The sequence below is a fragment of the Stigmatopora nigra genome, chromosome 14, assembly GCF_051989575.1.
Source record: "Stigmatopora nigra isolate UIUO_SnigA chromosome 14, RoL_Snig_1.1, whole genome shotgun sequence".
Taxonomy (NCBI): Eukaryota; Metazoa; Chordata; class Actinopteri; order Syngnathiformes; family Syngnathidae; genus Stigmatopora; species Stigmatopora nigra.
Window position 1 is genome coordinate 4245858 of NC_135521.1, and position 21863 is coordinate 4267720.

At 35.9% G+C, this 21863-nt stretch overlaps 3 protein-coding genes across 6 annotated transcripts; all 3 read right to left on the bottom strand.

The window, feature by feature from the left end:
• Window positions 1-1923: 1923 nt before the first annotated feature.
• Window positions 1924-4489, bottom strand: LOC144207149 (caspase-3-like). Its single transcript, XM_077732418.1, has 6 exons — window positions 4406-4489; window positions 3905-4047; window positions 3550-3678; window positions 3042-3217; window positions 2823-2937; window positions 1924-2709 (listed from the first exon to the last, which is right to left on the bottom strand). The coding sequence occupies exons 1-6, from the start codon at window positions 4480-4482 to the stop codon at window positions 2480-2482; spliced, it is 870 nt and encodes a 289-aa protein (XP_077588544.1). The 5' UTR covers window positions 4483-4489; the 3' UTR covers window positions 1924-2479.
• A 1879-nt stretch (window positions 4490-6368) lies between these two features.
• cenpu (centromere protein U) lies at window positions 6369-9938 on the bottom strand. Of its 2 annotated transcripts, none has more exons than XM_077732416.1 (13): window positions 9764-9938; window positions 9232-9286; window positions 9017-9095; window positions 8837-8951; window positions 8493-8562; window positions 8333-8419; window positions 8194-8257; window positions 8007-8109; window positions 7835-7913; window positions 7673-7720; window positions 7204-7265; window positions 6646-6802; window positions 6369-6568 (listed from the first exon to the last, which is right to left on the bottom strand). In XM_077732416.1, the coding sequence occupies exons 1-13, from the start codon at window positions 9766-9768 to the stop codon at window positions 6503-6505; spliced, it is 990 nt and encodes a 329-aa protein (XP_077588542.1). In that variant the 5' UTR covers window positions 9769-9938; the 3' UTR covers window positions 6369-6502. The 2 variants fall into 2 exon arrangements, with proteins under 2 accessions (XP_077588542.1, XP_077588543.1); XM_077732417.1 differs by having other exon boundaries at window positions 8007-8106; window positions 9764-9936.
• Window positions 9939-10023: 85 nt separating this feature from the next.
• On the bottom strand, window positions 10024-20678 carry LOC144207388 (long-chain-fatty-acid--CoA ligase 1-like). 3 transcript variants are annotated; one of them, XM_077732844.1, is made up of 22 exons: window positions 20560-20661; window positions 19478-19546; window positions 16417-16729; window positions 15853-15967; window positions 15626-15690; window positions 15411-15512; window positions 15115-15214; window positions 14346-14521; window positions 14151-14183; window positions 14002-14053; window positions 13860-13933; window positions 13589-13666; window positions 13182-13316; window positions 12963-13097; window positions 12760-12855; window positions 12579-12651; window positions 12380-12468; window positions 11947-12063; window positions 11716-11859; window positions 11493-11597; window positions 11326-11397; window positions 10024-11200 (listed from the first exon to the last, which is right to left on the bottom strand). In XM_077732844.1, the coding sequence occupies exons 3-22, from the start codon at window positions 16609-16611 to the stop codon at window positions 11060-11062; spliced, it is 2097 nt and encodes a 698-aa protein (XP_077588970.1). In that variant the 5' UTR covers window positions 16612-16729; window positions 19478-19546; window positions 20560-20661; the 3' UTR covers window positions 10024-11059. The 3 variants fall into 3 exon arrangements, with proteins under 3 accessions (XP_077588970.1, XP_077588971.1, XP_077588973.1); XM_077732845.1 differs by lacking the exon at window positions 19478-19546 and having other exon boundaries at window positions 20560-20678; XM_077732847.1 differs by lacking the exons at window positions 19478-19546; window positions 20560-20661 and adding an exon at window positions 17963-18098.
• Window positions 20679-21863: the final 1185 nt, after the last annotated feature.

The window sequence follows — 21863 nt, forward strand, 5'->3', positions numbered from 1 at the left end:
GTTTCTGGGCATCCAAGGTGTCCTCGCCCATTTCCATCGAAGGAGCATCTGTGGTATCAGCCATGGTTTTTTTTTGACTAAAATACAGAAGAGGCAGGTGAAATGTGAGAATAATCTTTTTATTTGCCAAAAGAAAGAATCTTTAACTCGGTTCATTGATTCAAAAGCACATTCAAGACATTTGAACTAAGATTTAATGAAATAATGCTGGTAAACAAATGACATTTTTGCATTGATACAAAAACTTCTTACATTTTATTTTAAGATACTGAATACAAATCTGACCTTTTTTTTCTCTAAGCTCTAGTTTATGTAATTCATTTTAAAATTGATGTCAATTGCAGTGGCCGAGTGGTTAGTGAGTCGGGCTCCCAGCTCTCCCCGGGTTGTGTGGGTTTTCTTCGGGTATTACTTTCCTCCCACATTTCAAATAACATGCAAGGTAGCCTGATTGGACACTAGATATGGGTGTGAGTGTTAATGGTTGTCCGTCTCTCTGTGCTCTTCGATCGGGTAGCTACCAATTCAGGGTGTCAACTGGAATAGGATCCAGTACCCCCGCGAACTTTTATCTAAAATCTTTTTATTTCGCATCTACGTGGTATTGTTTTAATCTTAATGATAGTAGTATTTATAAATATAAACTCATTGTTGTGGTTAGAGTGGCTATCATTCAATCATATTTTGGTCTTTGTCAACTTTTTCCAGTGCAAATTGATTGGACATCTTCTTCCGCCAAATATAATCGACTTCATCCTATTGCTGAAAAGTAAATTATTCATTTGTGTCAAAAAAATGGGAAGATAATTGATTAAATAAACTCAGTGCAAAAATGTCTAAGAGAAAATACAATGGGAAATAGCAGGAATGCTTTTATTTTCACTTGTACGACCCTTAGCATGCAAATGATATAGATTTTAGACTTTGGAGTATTTCCTGGTGTTGATAAAGGATAAGAGTCTAGAACACTTTCTTTCAAACAAGTGGTCGCCACATAAATTAAACATTTTCCTAGTAAACAAAATGCAGAGAGATACATTAGTTTGAAGACAGAAAATGGAAGTAAACACAAATATCATAGGTACTGTACTTACATGAGGTCGTCTCTTGAATACCTACACGTTGAATACAACCTGACACTTTCACTCAATAAGAGGTAATGTACTTACATGAGGTCGTCCCTTTAATACCTACACGTCGAATACAACCTGAAACTTTCATCCAATAAGAGGCCAGCGCATGTCAAGATAAGTTTTTTAAAAAAAGAACAATTAATTGGGCAACTAGCACCCACTGCAGCCCTTTAAGAACCGGTTTGACACGCCTGTTTGGTCGTTCATTGGCCATGATGTTCTGTCATAAACAACAATAATTTAAACCACTGAGCAGTCATTGAGGGGTCTGTCTAGTATTTTTATTTTCCCTCCTGTGGCTTTAATGTTGTTTTCCTTCTTTTGCAGTGGGTTTAAGGCCTGCTGACTATGAGCAATGGAGAGATGGCACCTGAGTGGGGTTATGGGAAGAATGCCTTCCTGATGACAGGTATTCTTTTAATATTGATAGGAAAAAACACATTGATTTTTTTTTGTCTCAACTTTACAAGTCCCTAGTCTAATTCTTTTTAAATGTTGGACTTAATTTATTTGGACCTTGACCACCTCATTTTTAATTGCCGGACGGCCTATAAGAACCTATCTCGATACCCACTTGGGCCCGCTACTGGAGGCTCCCAAAACTGAAAGTTGCAGAAATTGATAGTGATAAGCCGCCACCCAACATACAAGACAATGTTATTATTATTTAGGCCAGTCTCACATTGTTTTATGGATTACTACAATGTTTTTTTTGGCATTCACGTAGAAGTTTCAGTGTTGCTATACCCTCCCTGTGTATTTGGTGTGACACAGCACAGCAATTCGCAAACAGTTTGTATACAGTTTAATTTTTTATGATTTGTCTAGGTCAGGAAACATATTTCTAACATTTAACAACAGTAGTCAATCTCATATTAAAAGATTGAATGAATTTTCAGTGTTCTTAGACAGTGCCATACTTTCCCTTTAAAATGTCACATCATCATAAGCACATCAAGTAAATGAATGTCTTTAAAAACTAAAACATCATGAATATAAAACACTTTTTTTGCCTTTTTCCCCTGAAAATTAAAAAAAAAACCTTGACATATCCCCAAATGCTGAATCAGGGCAACTGTGGCAGCATTAGCATTCTAACAGAAGCTCTTTTAAATGAGTTGTGAAAAGTACAAACCGGATTAACAAAAAAATGATGACCATGCATTCACATATGATCTATTAATATCCCTTTAAACCCCAAACTGTTGAACAATATTCGGATATTGACAAGAAAAATCAAACTTAATGAAATACCTGATAAATGGTAAAAGATATAGTTGTGTTGAAGTTGAAGTATAGCGCATATGCTACTTTTATATTGTTTCAGACTAAAATTCATCTTCAATTTATTTCGGGAAGTAAAACTCTTTGGTTAACATTGAGGATATGCATGGAATCTGTTTTTTGCCCGTAAACCCAGGCAGGTTTGAATTTGATTCAAATTGCGTTGCCACTTTGTGGTTGACCCGAGTCATGATATGCATTAGTTCCAACTCCCCTTTGAAACGCTGCAACATCTCGCACAAAGCCTGAATGAACCAAGAGCCATTTTCCGTGTTCCTCCACGAGTAATAACCTGTTGGATCATTTACACTATGAGCAATTTGGCATTTGAAATGGAAATACTGAAATGTATCATAACGTTTTCAGAGACAATCCAGCCTTTGTTCCAAAAAAAATGCAGATTACCTGGAGCTGTAGAATAGGCATACAAGAAGTCAGCCTCCATGGGTAACTTATCTGATGATTGTTCTACTACGCTGTCGGTTTCGATTCCATCATCCATTTCTGTGCCACGGCATGCCTGAAACGGATACAGATACGTTGGTACTTTAACAGTAAATACAATTGAGTCGCAGGCCTAGCCAAACCATTAGTAAAGTGTGGCAACCTAGACTGTTAACTAACCTGTATGAAGAACAGCTTTGGTTTTCCCACAAGAGTCTTGCAGTAATGTCCTTTAAAGGGTCTTGACATGTTTTCAAGCTTTTCAAATCCATCAGTTCCATAAATCACGCCCTCATCACCATGACTTAGCAACACACACACAAATGATGCACTTTTGCTGTGATCCTCTTTAGATACTGCAGAGAAAATGAAGAAAACTGAATTTAACCAATCTTGTTCAAGTTATTTAAAAGAGCAGATTTAATGCCAAAGTTCCGTATTTTCAAGACTATAAAGCGCACATAAAAGTCTTACATTTTCTCCAAAATAGCACTCGCTACTGACACTGCGGCTTAAAATTCGATGCGCCATATAGTCGTGAAAATACGGTAATATCTAATTACTGCAATTGGATGGCCACCAATTCAGGTTGTCTCAGCACCCCCTAATGCCCTTGTGAGGATAAGCTATTCAGAAAAGGATGAATAATATGAAATAAAATTTAAAAAAAACAATAAAAATCAATTACCTCGACGCAAAAGATCCATCATTTTGTCCACAGACAGATCATTGGCCACGTTTAACTTATAACCAAGTTCAGAAAAAGTCTTTACGGCAAGACCAGCATCAACGTCTGTCCCATTTCGAGTGGTCATTTCTGTGGAGACACAAATTGAAAATGCATTTGAAATCGCTAATGCATTAATATTTTTGTTTGTCTTTTAATGCATATTTCAAGACCATAACTTTTTGTAAGAAACTATACTTTTAGGTCATGTTAATAAATGGCTTAAAATGACATATACTGGCATATATGGCGTTTGACTGAATTAGACAGCCGTTTACACATTATTTCACTAGACAGGTCGAACTGAAGAATTTACTTGTGCTCTTCTTGAAATTCTTATTGTTGATAATCACACAGGTTCCCACACTTGGGTAGTCCATCTTGTACTGAAATGGGTTGCTGGCTGTCTGTTTGCTGATTGGTAATGAGTCTGTTTCCTCGCCATCTGATGGATTCTTCCTGAAAAGGTTCACGTGCAGAGTCGTGATCAAGATGTGGTTGAGGAACCTGCTTTGCAGCTTCAATCTCAATTGTTCCATTGAAAGTGATTTGGCAGGTAATTGGCCCATTATAGTGGCTTCATCGGAACTAATCATAAGACTTGGCTTAAAGTACAGCAGTTGTTTTCCCATGAGTAGCATAAAAGGTAAAACAACAGAAATATGTTTACTTTGACCATTGGACAATTTTATATTACACTTAATGTCATTATTTTTATTCTTTATCCATTTGAACAAGTAAAACATTATAAGATTTTTTTTTTCATTATCGGAACAGATGAAAGTGAGCAACAGTGAACAATTTGTATTGTTTGTACCTCTTTGAAAATAGTTTCTGGGCATCCAAAGTGTCCTCGCCCATTTCCAACGAAGGAACATGTGTAGTTTCAGCCATGTTTTTTTTTGGACTATAATACAGAAGAGGCAGGTGAAATGTGAGAATAATCTTTTTTTTTTTTGCCAAAAGAACGAATCTTTAACTCGGTTCATCGATTCAAAAGCACTTTCAAGACATTCAAACTAAGATTTAATTAAATAATGCTGGTAAACAAAAGACATTTTTGTATTGATACAAAATCTTTTAACATATAATTTTTAAATACTGAATATAAATCTGACCTATTTTCTGTAAACTCTAGTTTCTGTTATTCATTTTAAAATTAAAATGTCAGTTGCGGTGGCCCGGCGGACGAGTGGTTAGCGAGTCGGGCTCACAGCTCTGGCCTCCTGGGTTCGAATCCAGGTCAGTTCACCTGTGTGGTGTTTGCATGTTATCTCTGGGCTGTGTGGGTTTTCTTCAGGTACTCTAGTTTCCTCCCACATTCCAAAAAACATGCAAAAAAGCCTGATTGGACACTAGTTATGGTGTCCTAGGTATTCATGTTAAAACAAATGATAATGGTGTGAGTGTTAATGATTGTCCGTCTCCCTGTGCTCGACGATCGGGTAGCTACCAATTCAGGGTGTCAGCTGGGATATGTTCCAGCACCCCCTGCGAACCATAGTGAGGATAGGGCAGTTCAGAAAATGAAATGTAATGAAAATCTTCCACAATATGGATGTAGTATTATTAGTGTGTGATTAATCTAAAACTGTTTTATTTCGCATCTGCGTGGTGTTGTTTTAATCTTAATGATAAAGTAGTATTTAGAAATATTAACTCATGTTGTTGTGACTAGGATGGCTGTCATTCAATCATATTTTGGTCTTTGTCCACTTTTTCAAATATAATCAACTTCATCCCATTGCTGGAAAGTAAATGATTCAATCGTGTTAAAATAAATGGTATATTTGATTAAATAAACTCACTGCAAAAATGTCTTAGAGATAATACAATGTGAAACTGCGGAAATGTTTGTATTTCCTCTTGTACGATCCCTAGTATGCAAAGGATGTCGACTATAGAGCATTTCCCGGTGTTGACAAAGGATAAGAGCCTAGAACACTTGCTTTCGAACAAGTGGTCGCCACATAAATTAGAACATATTTTCCTTGTATACAAAACGCAGAGGGATACGTTAGTTTGAAGACGGAAAAATTGAACTAAACACATACCTGTCAACCTCGAACCATTTGTGATCTTACCAAATTTTGTTTTCGCCCTTACATATATGTATAAATACATGGAAAATCTTACCACTTTACTTTTTTGCAAAACAGACCAGAAACAGCTGATCAAATGAAAGTAAACATAAACAAGGGAACAGGAAACGGAAATCACATGGTGAAAGTGTTACAAAACGAAATGTTTATCATGATCTTTTTTTTTTAGCCAATCAGAGGCGCCGGTACATATATCACTTGGCAGACATGCGTTTCCGGGAAGAAACAATGGCGGATGGTGAAAAATGGCTAGAAAGTGCCTTAATTTATTTTTTTTTCTCAAAATCACCGTTTAGCGTACCATTTTCATGTGTACAGCGTACCAATATAAAAATGGGCTTTCAGTTGTACCAATTACGGCGAGAACGTACCAGTTGACAGGTATGTAAACACGAATATTATAGGTACTGTACTTACATGAGGTCGTCTCTTGAATACCTACACGTCGATTACAACCTGAAACTTTCATCCAATAAGACGCCAGCACAAGTTAAAAAAAGGAACAATTGATTGGGCAACATATTGACTGAGACACACCCAATTGGTCAAAAAGAACCAATCAACTCGTTACAAGATAAGGCATTATAACACAGCAATAAATGTTTATTATATTCAACAGACAAATAGGTACTTGAAGACAGAATTTTAGTTTAGAAGGGGAAAAAACTAGACAACTAGTTTAAAATTATGCATTTAATTTGTTTAACCAGTCCTTCACCATGAAAAATATGCTTTTGAAAGATTTTTTTTGCAAATGTATATACATATTATTCACCATTTTCCTTCTAGTTTATATCATTGATAGATTTCCACTAGCTTCCTATTCCTTGAGCATGCTTGGTCTCCAATAGCAAGGCTGGTAAACTGGTCACATCATACTGAAACAGAAAGAAGAACAATATGTGTCATCGTGGGAGTGTATTTTGTCTTTAAACCAAACAATGAGTGTTCAAACCGTCTCTTCCTCTTCGGGATGTGCACTGCGGTAGTCCAAATAAGCCTTGTTGAGGTCTGTAATGTCTCGAAGGAAAGTCTGGCTTATTTGCAGATCTTGTATTCGGACTTCCAAATCAGTTTTCTCCTTTTTCAGTAAACCGACCTGACTTTCTGCCCTATTGGATGATAAAAAGTGATAGTAAATTGATAAATTCTTAAGTGTAATTAAGGGCTGGGATGACATATTGGCCCTTACTCATGACCAGCACTTATTTTACCCCGTCAGTTTGCCAGTAGTGCAGATTCATGTTTAGTTATTTAAGCAAAATATTAACTTTGGAACGTTTTTTTATTCATGTTAGTGCACACAGTTTTTCAACAAGTTATACAACCAACTTCATCAACTTAGTATCTGGTAACAGAAGAAATATATCTGGACACAAGATAGTGTACTGTATAGCTAGCATTAACAAGTTAAGGATCTTGGAATATCTACAAATGAACATCATTACTTGATAATATAAAGCCACTTCCTTGAAACAAAAAACAATTTGTAGTTTGTGTACGGTACCCTCACCTAATTAGCTCCTTCTTGGCATCCAATAGTTTGTGTGTATTTGTACGGATCTTGGAGCACACCTGACACACACAAAAAAAGGTTATAACAACTTTATAAATTAGCGTATTCTCCGGATTATAAATCAGGTTTTTTTATATATAGTTTATTGGAGAATCTAAATTGCCCTTAGGTACGAGTGTGAACGTGAATGGTTGTCTGTCTACTCGTGCCCTGCCTGGCCTGAAGTCAGCTGGGACAGGCTCCAGCACCCCCCACAACCCTAGTGAGGATAAAGAGTTTCAGAAAATGAATGAATGAGTTTGGGTGGCCAGGAGGTGCAACTACTGTTTAAAATTATTTACTTATCATCTCATGTTATTTTCTTACTGAACCGCCAGAGAGCGCTTCAGGCCAGTTAAAAAATGTTAACGACTTTAGTTATTTATGCACTATGTATATCTCCCTACAAAGATTAGTTCCAAAACACCTTAGCATTTTTTCTTTTGAGAGCGTTGAGGTCCTTGAATAAAGCAATCTGAAAGAAAATACAACACTAGTCAATGAACAAAACACTGAGTTTTTTTGTGTGTATTATGAGATAACATGCTTTTTTTTTAGTTCCATAAAAAACAGAGTACGGTACACTAACCTTTTCTAATAGTTGCTCCTTGACATTGTTGGAAAAATAATCAATGGTCTGTTTGATGGCATTAGTTTCCACAGAATCCCTAAAAACAATAGTTGTTAAAGTCATTTTGAAGTATGGACAAATAGCTCAATTGGTATTTCTTAACAGTGACTATGTTTTACAATACAGGTACCTGTACTCTTCACAGAAATCTAGAAAGCTAGCCAACACCACATCTAATTCTGTTTCTCCCTGAGGTCTTTCTCTTTTCTTCCGATCCCTTACGACCTTGTCTGCTTTTAAAAAATATATATTTTCAAGATCAACAGACAATTCTTAGAAGCGTTCCGAGCTTGAAATATAAACAGTTGACTGTTTACCTGTGGACATTTTTGGGGGGATTCTCTTCACACTGCTATTTTGGCTTTTCTTTGGAGCTGGTCTCTAAATAAATCAAAAGTAAAAACAACATTAATGAAGGAAGGTAACTCCTTGCAAAACAAAAAGGGAAGGACATACCCAGCTTGTATCGTCAACTGTGTCATCATCTGAAATCAGCGATTTATTTGGCCTCTTTTTTGATTTAAATTCAGAGTCTGGTTTGTCCTAAGGACAGACATTTGGCAAGAGTATAGTCACTGGTACACAGTATTCTTTTTGAAGAACATTTTTGTGGTACCTCTGAACCAATTGCTCTTGTCTTGGTTGAGACACACTTTTGCATCTTTGCTTGCACTTTCTTCAAAGGGCTAAGAAAGGAGACATTCCTGTTAATACATTGCTTCAATGAAATTGTTTCACTTAATTGAAATTGAGACCAATTGCATTACAAAAATCAAATAAAATTCAGTCTACAAAACATAGTGAAATCTAGAGAACCTAAAATCTACAAGTGGATTTTTCCTTATAAACAGGGTTTAGTGTTTGTATATTTTTATAATGTACAGTAAGTTTATATATTAAAACAACTGTTAAGAACATTCATTTTACTAAAAGTAAATGTGAATACACAACACAATTTACCTAGCTTTAACTTCTTTCTTCTTTCTCAGTGTATTCCCCACTTTACGTTTTACTGTCTGGTTGTTTTGTGATGTATTTAAATCTTCTTCAACGGCAGTACTATGCATACAATTACCTGGGCAAGAAAATGTAGCATAAGCCTGTTATTTTAGCGTTCATTGCGACCGAATTAAGACTCACCATTTTCTTGTTGTAGACCTTGTATGAAACTGGCACCATCAATGGAAGAAGACTGGTTGCCGGGATCCAAAGAGATTTTCTGTATACAATATAAGGAAAATGCATTTTTATATTTTATAAATGATTGATTTACAAGCTTGTTTAGTGTGCCCAAGTAACCATAAAATAGTCTTATAATTGAAATTCTGACACTGAAAAAAGATGGAACAGGTCACCTGGTTTCCAACTGGCGCAGCGGGCACCATCTTGGCTCTTCTGCCTTTTCTGGTACTGCAAAATCAAGAAAAATGTTTTTCATCATTATTCAATCCCTTCAGGTCATTTCAATATTCAAAGATAAGTTTAGGAAATGATTGTTTCACGTTATATGAAGAAAAGGGATCAATTTAGGAGAAATTCAATTTATTTTTTGATGATATATCAATTTGTTGCAAGAGAGACCAGGGCACAGATCAAAACATTCCAACGGAACTAAGAAAAGGTATGTATGTTGTTGTTTTTTAATACTTTGGCCTCAGGGCAACAAAAAATGATTAAATGCTTGTCGAGAGCAGGAAAAACAAACAATGCAACGGACTAGGCATAACACGGAAAACGGAAATCCCGCACAACAACATAACTCGTTTAGAGTCAAAATCACCACGTTTTTTTTCATTAAATAAAATACCACATTGCTTCGTGATATGTACGATTTATCACGAGGCAGTATCACGTTAAATGTTCATTTAATTCATAAACCTGCCTTACCTCATCTTGGTACAGCAATCAAATCTTCCCGCAAAATTTTTCCATTTGAAGTTCCGGGTTGTACCCTTTCTTGTAAACTCATTTTTGTGTCCAATAAAAATATAAATCCAAGAAAAGGGTCGGAACGTGTTTTAAGTAACGTTTCAGCAATATTCTACTTGCAGCACTCACAAAATGAAACATTTGTGGGAATAAAACTCAGTATATATAGCCGGAAGCAGAGTTTTAAGTTTATGCACTTAAAAAATAAAAGTCCAAAGTTTAACATGCACATATTTTTAATTTCAAAATCACAATGTAAGTACAAGTAAATATAGTATAAACAATCATATAATAAACACATCAAATTTCAATTAACACACATTTCATTAACTGTGTCTTTCAATTTGAAAGAAACATTTCAGTCTCATTTCACATTAGTTCAAATCAAAAAATACATATATTAACATATTCACCCTTGTATTGTAATTTCATTTTCTGGTCTTCCTGAGAATTAGAATTACCCGTTATTTGTGTGTTGGTTGAATCCTGAATCGATCTTAATCATAAGATAATGGTCAGAAAAACAGTATTTCTTCAAATGGAATGGTTGTTCATGAAACCTATCTACTAGTGCAAATGAATAAAATTTGAAAGTAAAGCATTCATAAGAACATCAATTCATTTGCATATCAAAAATAATATACAGTATTTCTGGATTACTTGTAGACAAACATTTTGCTGTTTGGAGTGCCAGGTGTTAAATAAAATATTAAAGTCAATATTTTGTGAGGTAGTACCTATTTTAATTGTGTAAAATGGGCATTTTGGCAAGTTTACTGCAGACAACCTACAAACAGTTCCCCGACCAATGTCATCTTAGTGTCAACTTCAAAATACAATCAAATAATAGCACATGCATATTGCATAATAGTGGATAATTTAATTTGACGATGTTTCAGCTGTCTTAACCATGTTAACTGGCACATGTACGTTAATTCAACAGCATGGTGACAAATTCCCCTGATTAGTATTTTGCTGTGTAGGAGCTTAGGTAAAATGAGAAATTTCACCCAGGGTGTTGAAATGAATTATCCCCAAGTAATTTTATTAGAAAAAATATCACAGATATAAGATTAAGACATGGTTTAAATTGTGGAATAAATGGCATATCATTAATACAGTAGCTACATTAATGCCCTTAGTATGAGGTATGAAGTGAACATTTTCATTGGAGTGAAAAGGCACTTTTCATTATTTGGTGTGTATATTCCCTTCTCTCCTCTTTTCTATTTACACAGATTCATCTGCTCGAGACTACATCTTGATGCTGGTGTATAAATCATCTACCTGGGATCTAAAGTACTGTCTCAGTTCGTTCCTCTTGGCTTTCAGTGTTGGTGTGAGAAGTCCATTGTCGATTGAAAATAACTCTGTGTGGACATATATGGCCTTCACCTGAAAGACACCAAACCAAAAGCATTAAGGATCATTATAATGGACCATAAAAAAAAATGAGAATATCGATCAAATGCAAACATTGACTTTTATGATGGTGTAGAGTGAGTTGATTTATTAAAAACCTGCTCAAAGGACTTGAGGCCCGCTTCCTTTCCGAGTCGTATCATGTCCTCCAAGATGGCTGTCTTGACATCCTTCAGAGACAGAAAAAAAAGTCTCAAAACCATTACATATTTCCCAAGGCTTGTTATGTAGTATTAAGTCATACTATTTTTTTTATTGTTATTACCGCTCTGCTGCAAAGTGCATTGTAGCTGCCTTCCACTCCCATGGTCCTCTTGGTCCAACCACACAGGAAGTCCTGGTCTGGAACAACTACTGCGACCAGAAAAGCCTTTGGGGAAGAGTAAAAAAAAATATAACATATAATTGGGTGTATGTCGGCCCTATTACAACATTATGGATTTATTATATTGAATGAAATTATATCTATTTTTGTTTACAGCACTAACCTGAAGACTTTCTCCATGCACAAAGACCTGTGCCACCGCATCACTCCTCACATAGACATTTTCTATCTTCTCAGGAGCTATATATTCTCCCTGTGCCAATTTGAAGATATGCTTCTTTCTATCCACAATCTTTAGTGTTCCATTCTGCAAACAACCATGTGAATGATTGCATGGCACACATTACATTACATTACTTTTCCAGACTACAACAAAGTATTTTCCCATCCTTACAGGAAGCCATTTGCCAATGTCTCCAGTGTGAACCCATCCATCAGCATCAATAGTTTCTGCAGTCTTTTCTGGATCTTTCAGGTAGCCGCGAAACACGTTCGGACCTTTCACACACACCTAAAAAAAACACAGACATTTTTTTTTAAAATAGGGAAGTCCACTATGATCAGAAAACATGACCAATCACATTTCTCCAGGGAATCAGAATAAAGCGTTTTTAAAACAATTGTACTTCATTTTTAAATTTTAAGAGTTACAAAGCAACAAAATATTGCAGATGTACAAATACATTGCCCAAAAGTATCATGTAAGAATGAGAATTTCTGCAGGAGGCAAATATTTTACATTCGGATTCAGATTTTTCTCTCTCATTACAATATCACCAAGAAAACCGTAATGAGGAATACACATTTAGTAATTTTTAAATTGTCACCTCTCCTTCGCCATTTATTGCCAGGTAGTTCATTTCAGCCACATCAACCAACTTGATAGAGTTACAAGGCAGGGGGGCACCAACGTGACCTAAAAACAAAAAAATTGAGCTTTATTTTAGTAAACTTCAACAAAAGTGGAGGCTCACTTTACTGCCAAAACACAAATATTTTACTGTTATCTAAGAATGAGTCTCATACCTGCAGTCCAGTCACCTGGCATGGTCATGGTGCAGCCAGCAGTACACTCTGTCTGTCCATAGCCTTCATAGAACTGAAATTGGACAAAACCAAGGTAGTGTCATCTCCATTTTGTAATACTTTTATTTGGATGGGGGAGCTTTGTAGGCAAATAAAATGGTATGGCTGATCTAGTTGTTACCTGACATCCCAAAGCAGCACGGAGGAACGTAAGAACAGTTGACGAAATGGGAGCAGCCCCTGTTATCATCAGACGTACGTGACCCCCAAGGCTAGCCTAGAGTGGGGCACAACATATGTCACATTAACAAATCTGGCTTTATCCCTTACAAGTCACAATATAATCATTAGTTTCGTAATGATCATCAGGGAGCTACAACTAACCTGGACCTTTCTAAAGATGAATCTATCCCAAATGCTGTCCCTCCTTACAATGCCTTTATACATCTCTGCCTCCTTTTGCCTGAATGCAAAATCCAACAGCCACCGCTTCACAGAAGAATTGGCCTGCCCAAAGATCTGTAATATATTTGTAAATGTTCATAGTCAAAGGAGTTTCATTTAAAAAAAAAAGAGCAATAATTAAATGTAAAAAAAACCTACCTTGTCATACATTCTGTTAAGAAGTCGAGGTACCACTGGAAACACAGTAGGTTTTAGTGTACAGAGGTCATCCATCAGAAGACGAATATCTCCCTGGAAATACCCAATCTTGGCTCCCTGAACCATCATCACTCCCTATTCATTAAATATAAACATGCAGCAGGAAAATGGAAGACAAACAAAATGTTAAAATTGTGTTTCACATTAAATGAAAAAAGAGGAAAAACAATTTTACATTGTATATTAACTCCTTAACTGGCATCGACAATGATAGACATCAGATTAATTTTAACAATGAGGACTAACTGGGTCATCAATCTATTTTGACTGAATGCCATTGAGTTAAAAATGTATAGCACTTTCTTCTATTACAGTTGTCAAAGTAAAAAAATGACAAATAAACCTACCTGTACCACTCTCTCAAACATGTGAGCCAAAGGAAGAAATGAAATATGGACATCTGTTGGACCGAGTGGACAGTTGGCCTAATACACAAAATAGAATTTCCAGTTAATCAATAGTAAACACTAAAACAGGCACAGACAGCATTGCAAATTAACAACTAAACTGTGATTATTTTCTTTTTATTTATGTTTCTTTGATCTTTTCATTTGTTTTACTAACTCTCCAATTTAAAAAAAACATCATATCAGTCATTTCTCCCCGAATAATGATCACCTGTGTTAGTTTAATGAATGCTGAGCAGTTGGAAACAATATTCCGATGTGACAACATGGCTCCCTTTGGGCTTCCTGAGAGCACACAGAGTCAATTTATTACTTTGTGATTGGGGGAAGAGGGGTTACAGTAAATGCACTACCTGTTGTTCCACTCGTAAAGCAGATGACGGCCATATCTTCAGGTGTGGGAGGCTGTAAACATTTGAAAGGAAAATTCCCTCTATTTACACATCCATGTGAGTGCTGGTTGGTAAAAAAAAATGTGTTAACAAGCTAAAAAGCCACTTACCACAGGTTTGTGATAGTTAGTCTTTCCGATGGCCTGCCCAACAAAAAGATTGGCGTCGTCGATCAAAGTAAAACCAAACAGAAAAAAAAAACGTTAGGTCTAAAAAGGTACAGAAGTAAGAAATTCCAAGAGACAGGTATGTGTCAGAAATAAACATTTGAAAGGCCCAAGCTAAGTGAGAAGCATTTCACTGACCTCCATTTCATGCAGACTGAGGATGTCAATTCCCGCCTGTTTGCCTCTTTCCACCAGTCCATTGCTGGGTGTTTCTATTAAAACAATGTTTTTCACAGTGTGTTCCTTGTTCTGTAAGCAGTCAAGTACCAGGCTGACTTTTTCCGCCACATCACATACGATGGTTGAAATGGAAGCTACAGAAAACAAAAGAAACACAATTAAATTGCAAGCACAAACTTTAGTACACGGGTCACCAACTCTGGTCCTTGAGGGCCCCTATTGAGTCTGATTTTGATAATCTGAATGGTTGTTTGCCTCCTTGTGCCCTGTGATTGGATGACCAGCAATTCAGGTTGTCCCCCTCTGGCCCAAAGTCAGCTGGGATGGGCTCCAGCACCCCCCGCAAACCCAGTGAGGATAAAGCAATTCAGAAAATTAGATGAGACATTGGTGAACTGTTGGGAAAAAATACTCTTAAACATATATAAATAAATAATATATATATATATATATATATATATATATATATATATATATATATATATATATATATATATATATATATATATATATATATATATATATATATATATATATATATATATATATATATATATATATATATATATATATATATATATATATATATATATATATATATATATATATATATATATATATATATATATATATATATATATATATATATATATATATATATATATGTATACACATATATATATATATATATATATATATATATATATATATATTTTTTTTTTTTTACCTTTTTCAATAATATAGTTGATGGCTTCTGCACCAAGTGTGTCATAGAGTGGGACACTCACAAGGGAATAGGTGTAGCACGCCAGCTCGGTGATAGTCCACTAAATTACCGCACAGCACATGAAAAAAAAGACCAATATGACATGGATTATTAGGATGTGTATGATTTCTTGTAATTTCCCACGGCACACTTGAATATCTTGGTTGAGAAACACTGGTCTAGGTGGCTCAAATAAGTGCCCCATATACGGTTAAGTAACATTTGAATAGTCGATCGACAAGGGTATGTATTTTCACCTCAGCTCTGTTTTGAGAGAAGATGCCGATGTTTGGGTCTGTAGTCTTGGAGTGTCCTTTATGCAGGAATGCAGACCCAAGATTTTCTGTTCGCTCCATTACCTAAAACATGAATACAATGCGTCAGGGATAATGGTTTTTGACGTACTACACTACTGCGCTAAGTATTTTTTATGGCGCCTTGTAGATCCAAGGATTTGAAGGGAGGGGCTTACTTCTTGGTAGGTCATCCACTCGTAAGGACCTTTGGGTTTTCTTGACCCCAAAAATGAACCATTATCTGAAAAAAAAAAGGAATGGATAGGCAAAATTAAGATGTGTTCAAATAAGCAGTGTAGTCTAAAACTTAATCCAATGTTTAAGGGTAAGGTACAAATTTGAAAAACACTTTCAGAACTTTTTGGATACATTTTATCAAGGCAATAGTAAAGGGTACACTTACTGGATACTTGAGCACCCCTGAGGAAGAATTCATACATTGTTTTTGCATCATCATAAAGATGTGTCAGGAGCTTATCACCATTTAGCAGAGGTGATTGATGTATGTACTCTCCACCCTATAAAAGAGCAAAAATATAAGGTTCATCGTCTAATGCAGGGGTGGTGAATATGTGGCTCTTGAGCCACATGCGGCTCCCTCTTTGCTTCTCATATTTGTATATACTGTGGCTCTGCCTCATTTCATGGTTCTCTTATTTTTATTCTTCCTTAAACACACTCAAATTCATCATTCAAAAACAAACAATACATTATATTTAAAAAAATCTTTGGCAGATTGGATGTTGACTCAAATTTTGGCTCTTTGTGTTTGACGTCACTTCTGCTCTAGTGTTTTCATTCATGTATTGATGTTTAATACAGCCTCATCCACAATGACTGGTTATTCTACAGTACTTTGAAGAACATTACACATGAACTTTAGATAGCATTAAAACTTCAAAATGCAACATCTAAGACGCCAGGCCACAGATTTGAATGGAATGCGATAAGGACAAAAATGACTCACCGGAATTTCTACAGACTGCATATTGAGGTCACAGATAGGTGGCAGGGCCTTTGGTCGTGTTGCCATGTAGAAGGTGGTTGCAGCTGTGATGGCCCCCATGCTTATTATTGTAGACGTGGAGAGACCCCTAATGTACTGACTGACATAATCCATATCTGGCAGCATCAGCTTCTGTAAGAACTCCTGGCTCAGCATTATTGCAATAGGAGGTATCAAATGGTGATATTTTGGGTTTGCAATTGGTGGAGGTGGAGTGGTTTAGGGACGTCCTGAGACAATGGAGTGTACCAAGTGTTCTTGGTCAGTGGTGTAGCTGTAGAAGAAGAGGAAATTGGTCAACGTTGGTGAGCAAATAGGATGACAATGCAATACTACAAACAACTAAATTGAACACATTGCATACCCGCTAGCTAAGGTTTCTCAGAATTAAGGTCAATGTGAGAGACCAGCAAAAAAAAATTGATTACTTGGCAGTATTCTAACATACACACCTCCGAAGAAACTCTCCAAAGTCTCCAATGCATTTTCTCCTAATTTTTGCCTTCTTCGATAACTGTATATGGTCGTGTTAGTACATTTGTATTAAAAAAAACAACTTAAGAATACATTTGGAATTTATTTCATATTTGCAAAACATGTTTGTAATCTGCATCGTAGGAGGTGTTTAGAATTTGGACTAAATGAGCTCAAAGGTCACAGCAAGGAATGTCGCGATAACTTGATAACGGCCTATAGCCCATTCAACCACAAATTTGAAGGGTAACTGATATGGTGAGAACAGAAAGGATCAAAGGTTAGAGAGGTCACAAACATGGCAATGCTTTGAATCTTGCTCTCACAGGGTGCTCATTTCATTTTTAATGAGTTACCCAGGGAAATTTAACAAATACGTAAAGGACAGCCAGGATCTATTAAATCCAATTACTCTCCTGCTAATCACCAAACACCCTTAAGCCTGCCTTAAAGTTTATCTCAAAAGATTGACAAGTAAGTCCTTGCTCGCTCTTACATTGGGGCACACACAAACAAAAGGGTACCCAACTAGAAGAATGGTGGAGAATTGTTTGACAATAAGCAGATTAGTGACAAGCTTGCCTCAAACCCAGAGGATGGAAAAAAATGACCTTAAACCCAGATTCAAATAAAACAACTCAACCAGAAAGGGAGACTAAAACCTTATTCCTCTCAATCGGACATCAAGAATTTACAAATTGTTTGATAGAAAAAAGGAAAAATCTAAACAATCAGTGTACATTCCCCATTTAAAAGCCAATGTAGGTTAACATATAACTTCTGTCTTTAAAGACACAAGTGTTTCCTCATCTTGTCTTGAAACTGTCTGAGACATTGTGTAATGCCTGTTCAGATCACTTAAGTTTGGCAAAAAAAAATCTTAAGGGTCATTTGAACAAAGCTTTAAGTCTGAAGTGATTTGTCAAAAAACTGAATTGCAACACACATTTCACAAATGAAGATCAGTGCTAAATGGTACTTGTTATTTCACAAGTATCAAACTAATAATGAATGAATGAGTCTAAATAATTACCTCTAATTTTCAGAAAGGTTGTTGTTGTTGACTCCTTTCTAAGTTTGTCTAAAATGTTGTAACTGGAAAACTTCAATAAGCCTGCACAATGTATTCTTAATTCACAAAAGTGTCACTTTGTCCGAGCAATATACATTGTTCATGTATATTTGCATATTAATATAATTCCCACATATGTGCACCCACACACAGTCCAAGAAATTGTTCCCCACTTACCTGCAAACAGACTGATACGACCTCTGCTTCTGTCGTTTGTGACTGCTGCTACAGCAACCAGAACATTATAACCCTCCCTGTAGATGCAATCATTTGTTCCTTACATAACAACAATCCCATTTTGCTTTTTCTCTTATTGGTTGTCTTCTCATGTCATCGATTTAATCTATCCTTCAAATGTCAGTCTAGTTCCAGTGAGGGTTCTTATTATCTGTTTGGCACCAGACAAAAATGCCTGATTGATTCAAAGATGTGATACAAAGACGTAATGAACTTGATATCGACATAACAGAGTATTACAAGTATTTTATCAAGTATACTAGTATCTCTGTTGATGTGTATATTCATTTTATTTAGTCTCTTTGAGTGTATTTTTACAATATAAGTACATTCCATCTCAACATATTTAAAGTCTGCCTGTTCAATAATCTTTTAGGTTCATAGGAAATAGGAATGATTTGTTTGCCAATGACTTTTCAATCGGAGTCAAATATCCGCGGATTTTGGTTACTCAGTCGTGCCTGTTCCCTACTCCCCTCAAAAAGCGGGGGTCCACTGTACTTAGCAGTTGCTCTGCTCACTCAACTTTACTCCAGTGACCTATGACCTTTGCGGTCAGCTGAGATGATTAGAAAGAATGAGGTAAACACTGATTACCAAAAGGAATACAATGAGTGATAGATCTAGAGCGTTTTAATGTACATATTTTGACAGTTGTAAGTTTCAATCTAACCAACCTATTTGTTATCATTTTTACAGTTTTCATATTTTGGAAAATTAGATAATTGAAAGGCTAGACAAGGTCAGGGGACTGAAAAAAATCTTGTTAATTGATGACTATGCAGAATAGTTGCTTACTCAACACTTAAGTTTTCTAAATCAAAGTCCAAAACACCAAACTAGTGTTTCGCAATCACTACAGAATGATTTCTGGAGGAAGTCATTTTTTTCTCTCTAAGGACTGTTGATGTAATTTTTCCTGTTCATGCGGAAGCTGCGACACATTGAACACATGAGAGGCAGCTTTTTGAATGCCAGTTTACTGGTCTATGTTGTAAAGAAAATATTTTTTAATAATTCCCACAAACTTAGATCAACTAGTACAAATGCTCATTCAGAAAAAGGACAACACTGCCATGCTTTCAGGACACCAAAACATCTTAATAAAATATGGTATTATCACAAAATATAGGTTATTATATGGTATGTCTTTCAATATAACTGGATCTTAATTATCTAGCATTCAATTCAACAACTTTTACAAATGCAGCATACACAAGGTAACTATTAAGCACTGACCTTTGACCTTTCAAAGGGCCCAAAAGGATGAGCTCTGTCTTTCCTGTATTTAGCTGATGAAAATCAACCCTGCAACAATTTGATAAATACATTTATTCAGTGAGAGTACTGGACGGTAATGATGTGGGATCAATGAAATGTAGAGTTATGTGTCATTTGCATAAATAATTATGATAGATGTTGTGATGTTCCATAATCTGAGGTAGAAGAAGCAAATGAATGTTCAATAAAAGCAGTCCTAGAACACAACCTTGAGGAACCTCACGCGATATGATATGTTCAGACTTTTACTTTCCGATGGACACAAAGAAATCTCTGTCTTGTCAATATAATTTGATCCACTGAAGTACAGCGTCACTGAGGCCTACACACTGTTTCAGTCTACGACTCGTAAATGATAAACCTTATAAAATACTACAGCATTGAGATCCTATAATAACAGAACAGATTATTTGCATGCCTCATTAACTTCGATAAACACAGTTTTAGTTCTGTGAAGTGGTGGAAAACCAGACTGAAATGAGTTTAAAAAATAAAAAAGATGACCAGGCACTAGTAGAGAAGTGTCAAAACACGGATTTTAGCAGGACACCACAACTCTTAACTTACTTCAGTGTGTATCAATGTGAACCCACGTGTCTTGTCTGGCAACAATGGTCTTTTGTAACCAGTGTCATACCACTTTCTAAATAAAAGCATTGTTTCTTCTCCCACTGTAGACATCTTTAAAGGTGACTTTGAGCTATTTAACTACACCTGAGCTGACAGTCTGAACTAAAAGAAACTACCATGGCGAACCATTCGCAGAATTTTAAGAGTAGATTTCATTATAACACTTGACAAAAAACGATTATAGGGAGCGCTATTTTTAAAAGTGTTCATCATTCTACATTATGACGTCGCATGAGCAGTATAACAATATGCTGCGCTTACTACACGTGGAATCGCGATTCGCCGGTACTATATGATTTATAAATAACATGTTAAACGTTACGTTACACAAGATAGACAATTCTTATAATGTCCCAACATTCTCGGTGTTATTTTTTCCAAAAAAAGAATAAGTTTAACGGACTTTTCACCTGTTACTGGTAGTTCTTTCCTGTCCAGCGTGTACTTCTGGCTCACGGCGCTTTGCTAACTGGACAGTGGGCGTGTAACAATGTACAACTTCCGGTTAAGTCTAACAAAGCAAATTGCATTTTATTTTCCAGTGAGTAAAAGGAAATAGGAAACTCTTCCAAGTATGAGGAAATGATTTACATGTTGTCTTTTAGGGACAGTAGTCACTACAGTTTGACGTTTAACCCTTTATTGTGGGGGTTTCAAGGGCCAATATCAAAGAAATTGACTAAGAGAGGGAAAAAAAGCAAATCTCATCTAATTTTATGAACCACTTTATCCTCAGAAGGCTCGCGCGGGGTGCTGGAGCCTATCACACCTGACTTGGCCCAGAGGCAAGAGACACCCTCAATTGGTGACCAGCATATCGCAGGGAACAAGGAATTGAACCCAGATCCCCCACTCTGAGGCCGACGCGATAAACACTAATCCACCGGGTCACCCCAGAAATTGCAAACCCAATTTAGGTTGCAAGCAAATTGTATTCAAATATTTGGTTTTGCATGAATAAAAACTAAAGTTTGTCATCAAATGTGATAAATTGATGTATTTGGTTGTAATTACCTTAAATATTTGCTGCTGCTAGGCATTTTCTCTTCTGAAAGTTCAATTGGGATGTTTCGCAAAATCAATAGCATAAAGGTCTAATGAGTAAAAACAATATTTCTGCAAAGCAGGCCGTTTTGATAACTTTCTCAGTTTTGCATGCAAACACTGTGAAAACTGCCATGACAGGAACAAAATTAAAAAAGGTTTTTGCAAGTTCCCTTTGCTATTGGCAATGTTTGCATATTATGGTTCAAAATCATGCAAACTGCCAAATCATGGATTCTACAAAAAAATAATAAAAATAAAATCACAAATGCCCAGCACAAAATGGGCAACAGCCTGAATGATGTTCACCTGTTTTTTTGCCATGTTCACCATTTTCACAAAAAAAAGTGAATGATGAAAAATGGGGGAACTGTTTTAATTTTAGAAATACACAAATAAATGTAAAAGAAAAGAATACTAACTAACTAATTCTTCCATGCATGTAACAGTGGTTTGATACTCAGTAAAATATTCCCTTAATATCAATATCTAATCACCAATGAGAGTTTAGACAAAAACATTTTTCCATATAAATAAATGTAATTATCAAAAAAAAAGAACAACCAGTGAATAAAATTTGCAACCAATAGACCATGCATAGCATCTTATTTTTAACAAATTGTAATCAGTGCATTAAATGATATTTGAATGTGAACGTGCACTAAGCTAT

Excerpts from the sequence above, each read along its gene's own strand:
- LOC144207149 (XM_077732418.1), bottom strand. The coding sequence starts at position 4,482 with ATGGCTGAAACTACACATGTTCCTTCGTTGGAAATGGGCGAGGACACT. Across the intron at positions 4,048-4,405 it reads CAGAAACTATTTTCAAAGAG|GAAGAATCCATCAGATGGCG; the intron begins GTACAAACAATA and ends GAACCTTTTCAG. Across the intron at positions 3,218-3,549 it reads GATGGATCTTTTGCGTCGAG|TATCTAAAGAGGATCACAGC; the intron begins GTAATTGATTTT and ends TTTTCTCTGCAG.
- cenpu (XM_077732416.1), bottom strand. Across the intron at positions 9,096-9,231 it reads CTGCGCCAGTTGGAAACCAG|AAAATCTCTTTGGATCCCGG; the intron begins GTGACCTGTTCC and ends TATTGTATACAG. Across the intron at positions 7,721-7,834 it reads AGGAGCAACTATTAGAAAAG|ATTGCTTTATTCAAGGACCT; the intron begins GTTAGTGTACCG and ends ATTTTCTTTCAG.
- LOC144207388 (XM_077732845.1), bottom strand. The coding sequence starts at position 16,611 with ATGCTGAGCCAGGAGTTCTTACAGAAGCTGATGCTGCCAGATATGGAT. Across the intron at positions 14,184-14,345 it reads TCAGTCTGCATGAAATGGAG|GCCATCGGAAAGACTAACTA; the intron begins GTCAGTGAAATG and ends TTTGTTGGGCAG. Across the intron at positions 14,054-14,150 it reads CTAACTATCACAAACCTGTG|CCTCCCACACCTGAAGATAT; the intron begins GTAAGTGGCTTT and ends AAATGTTTACAG.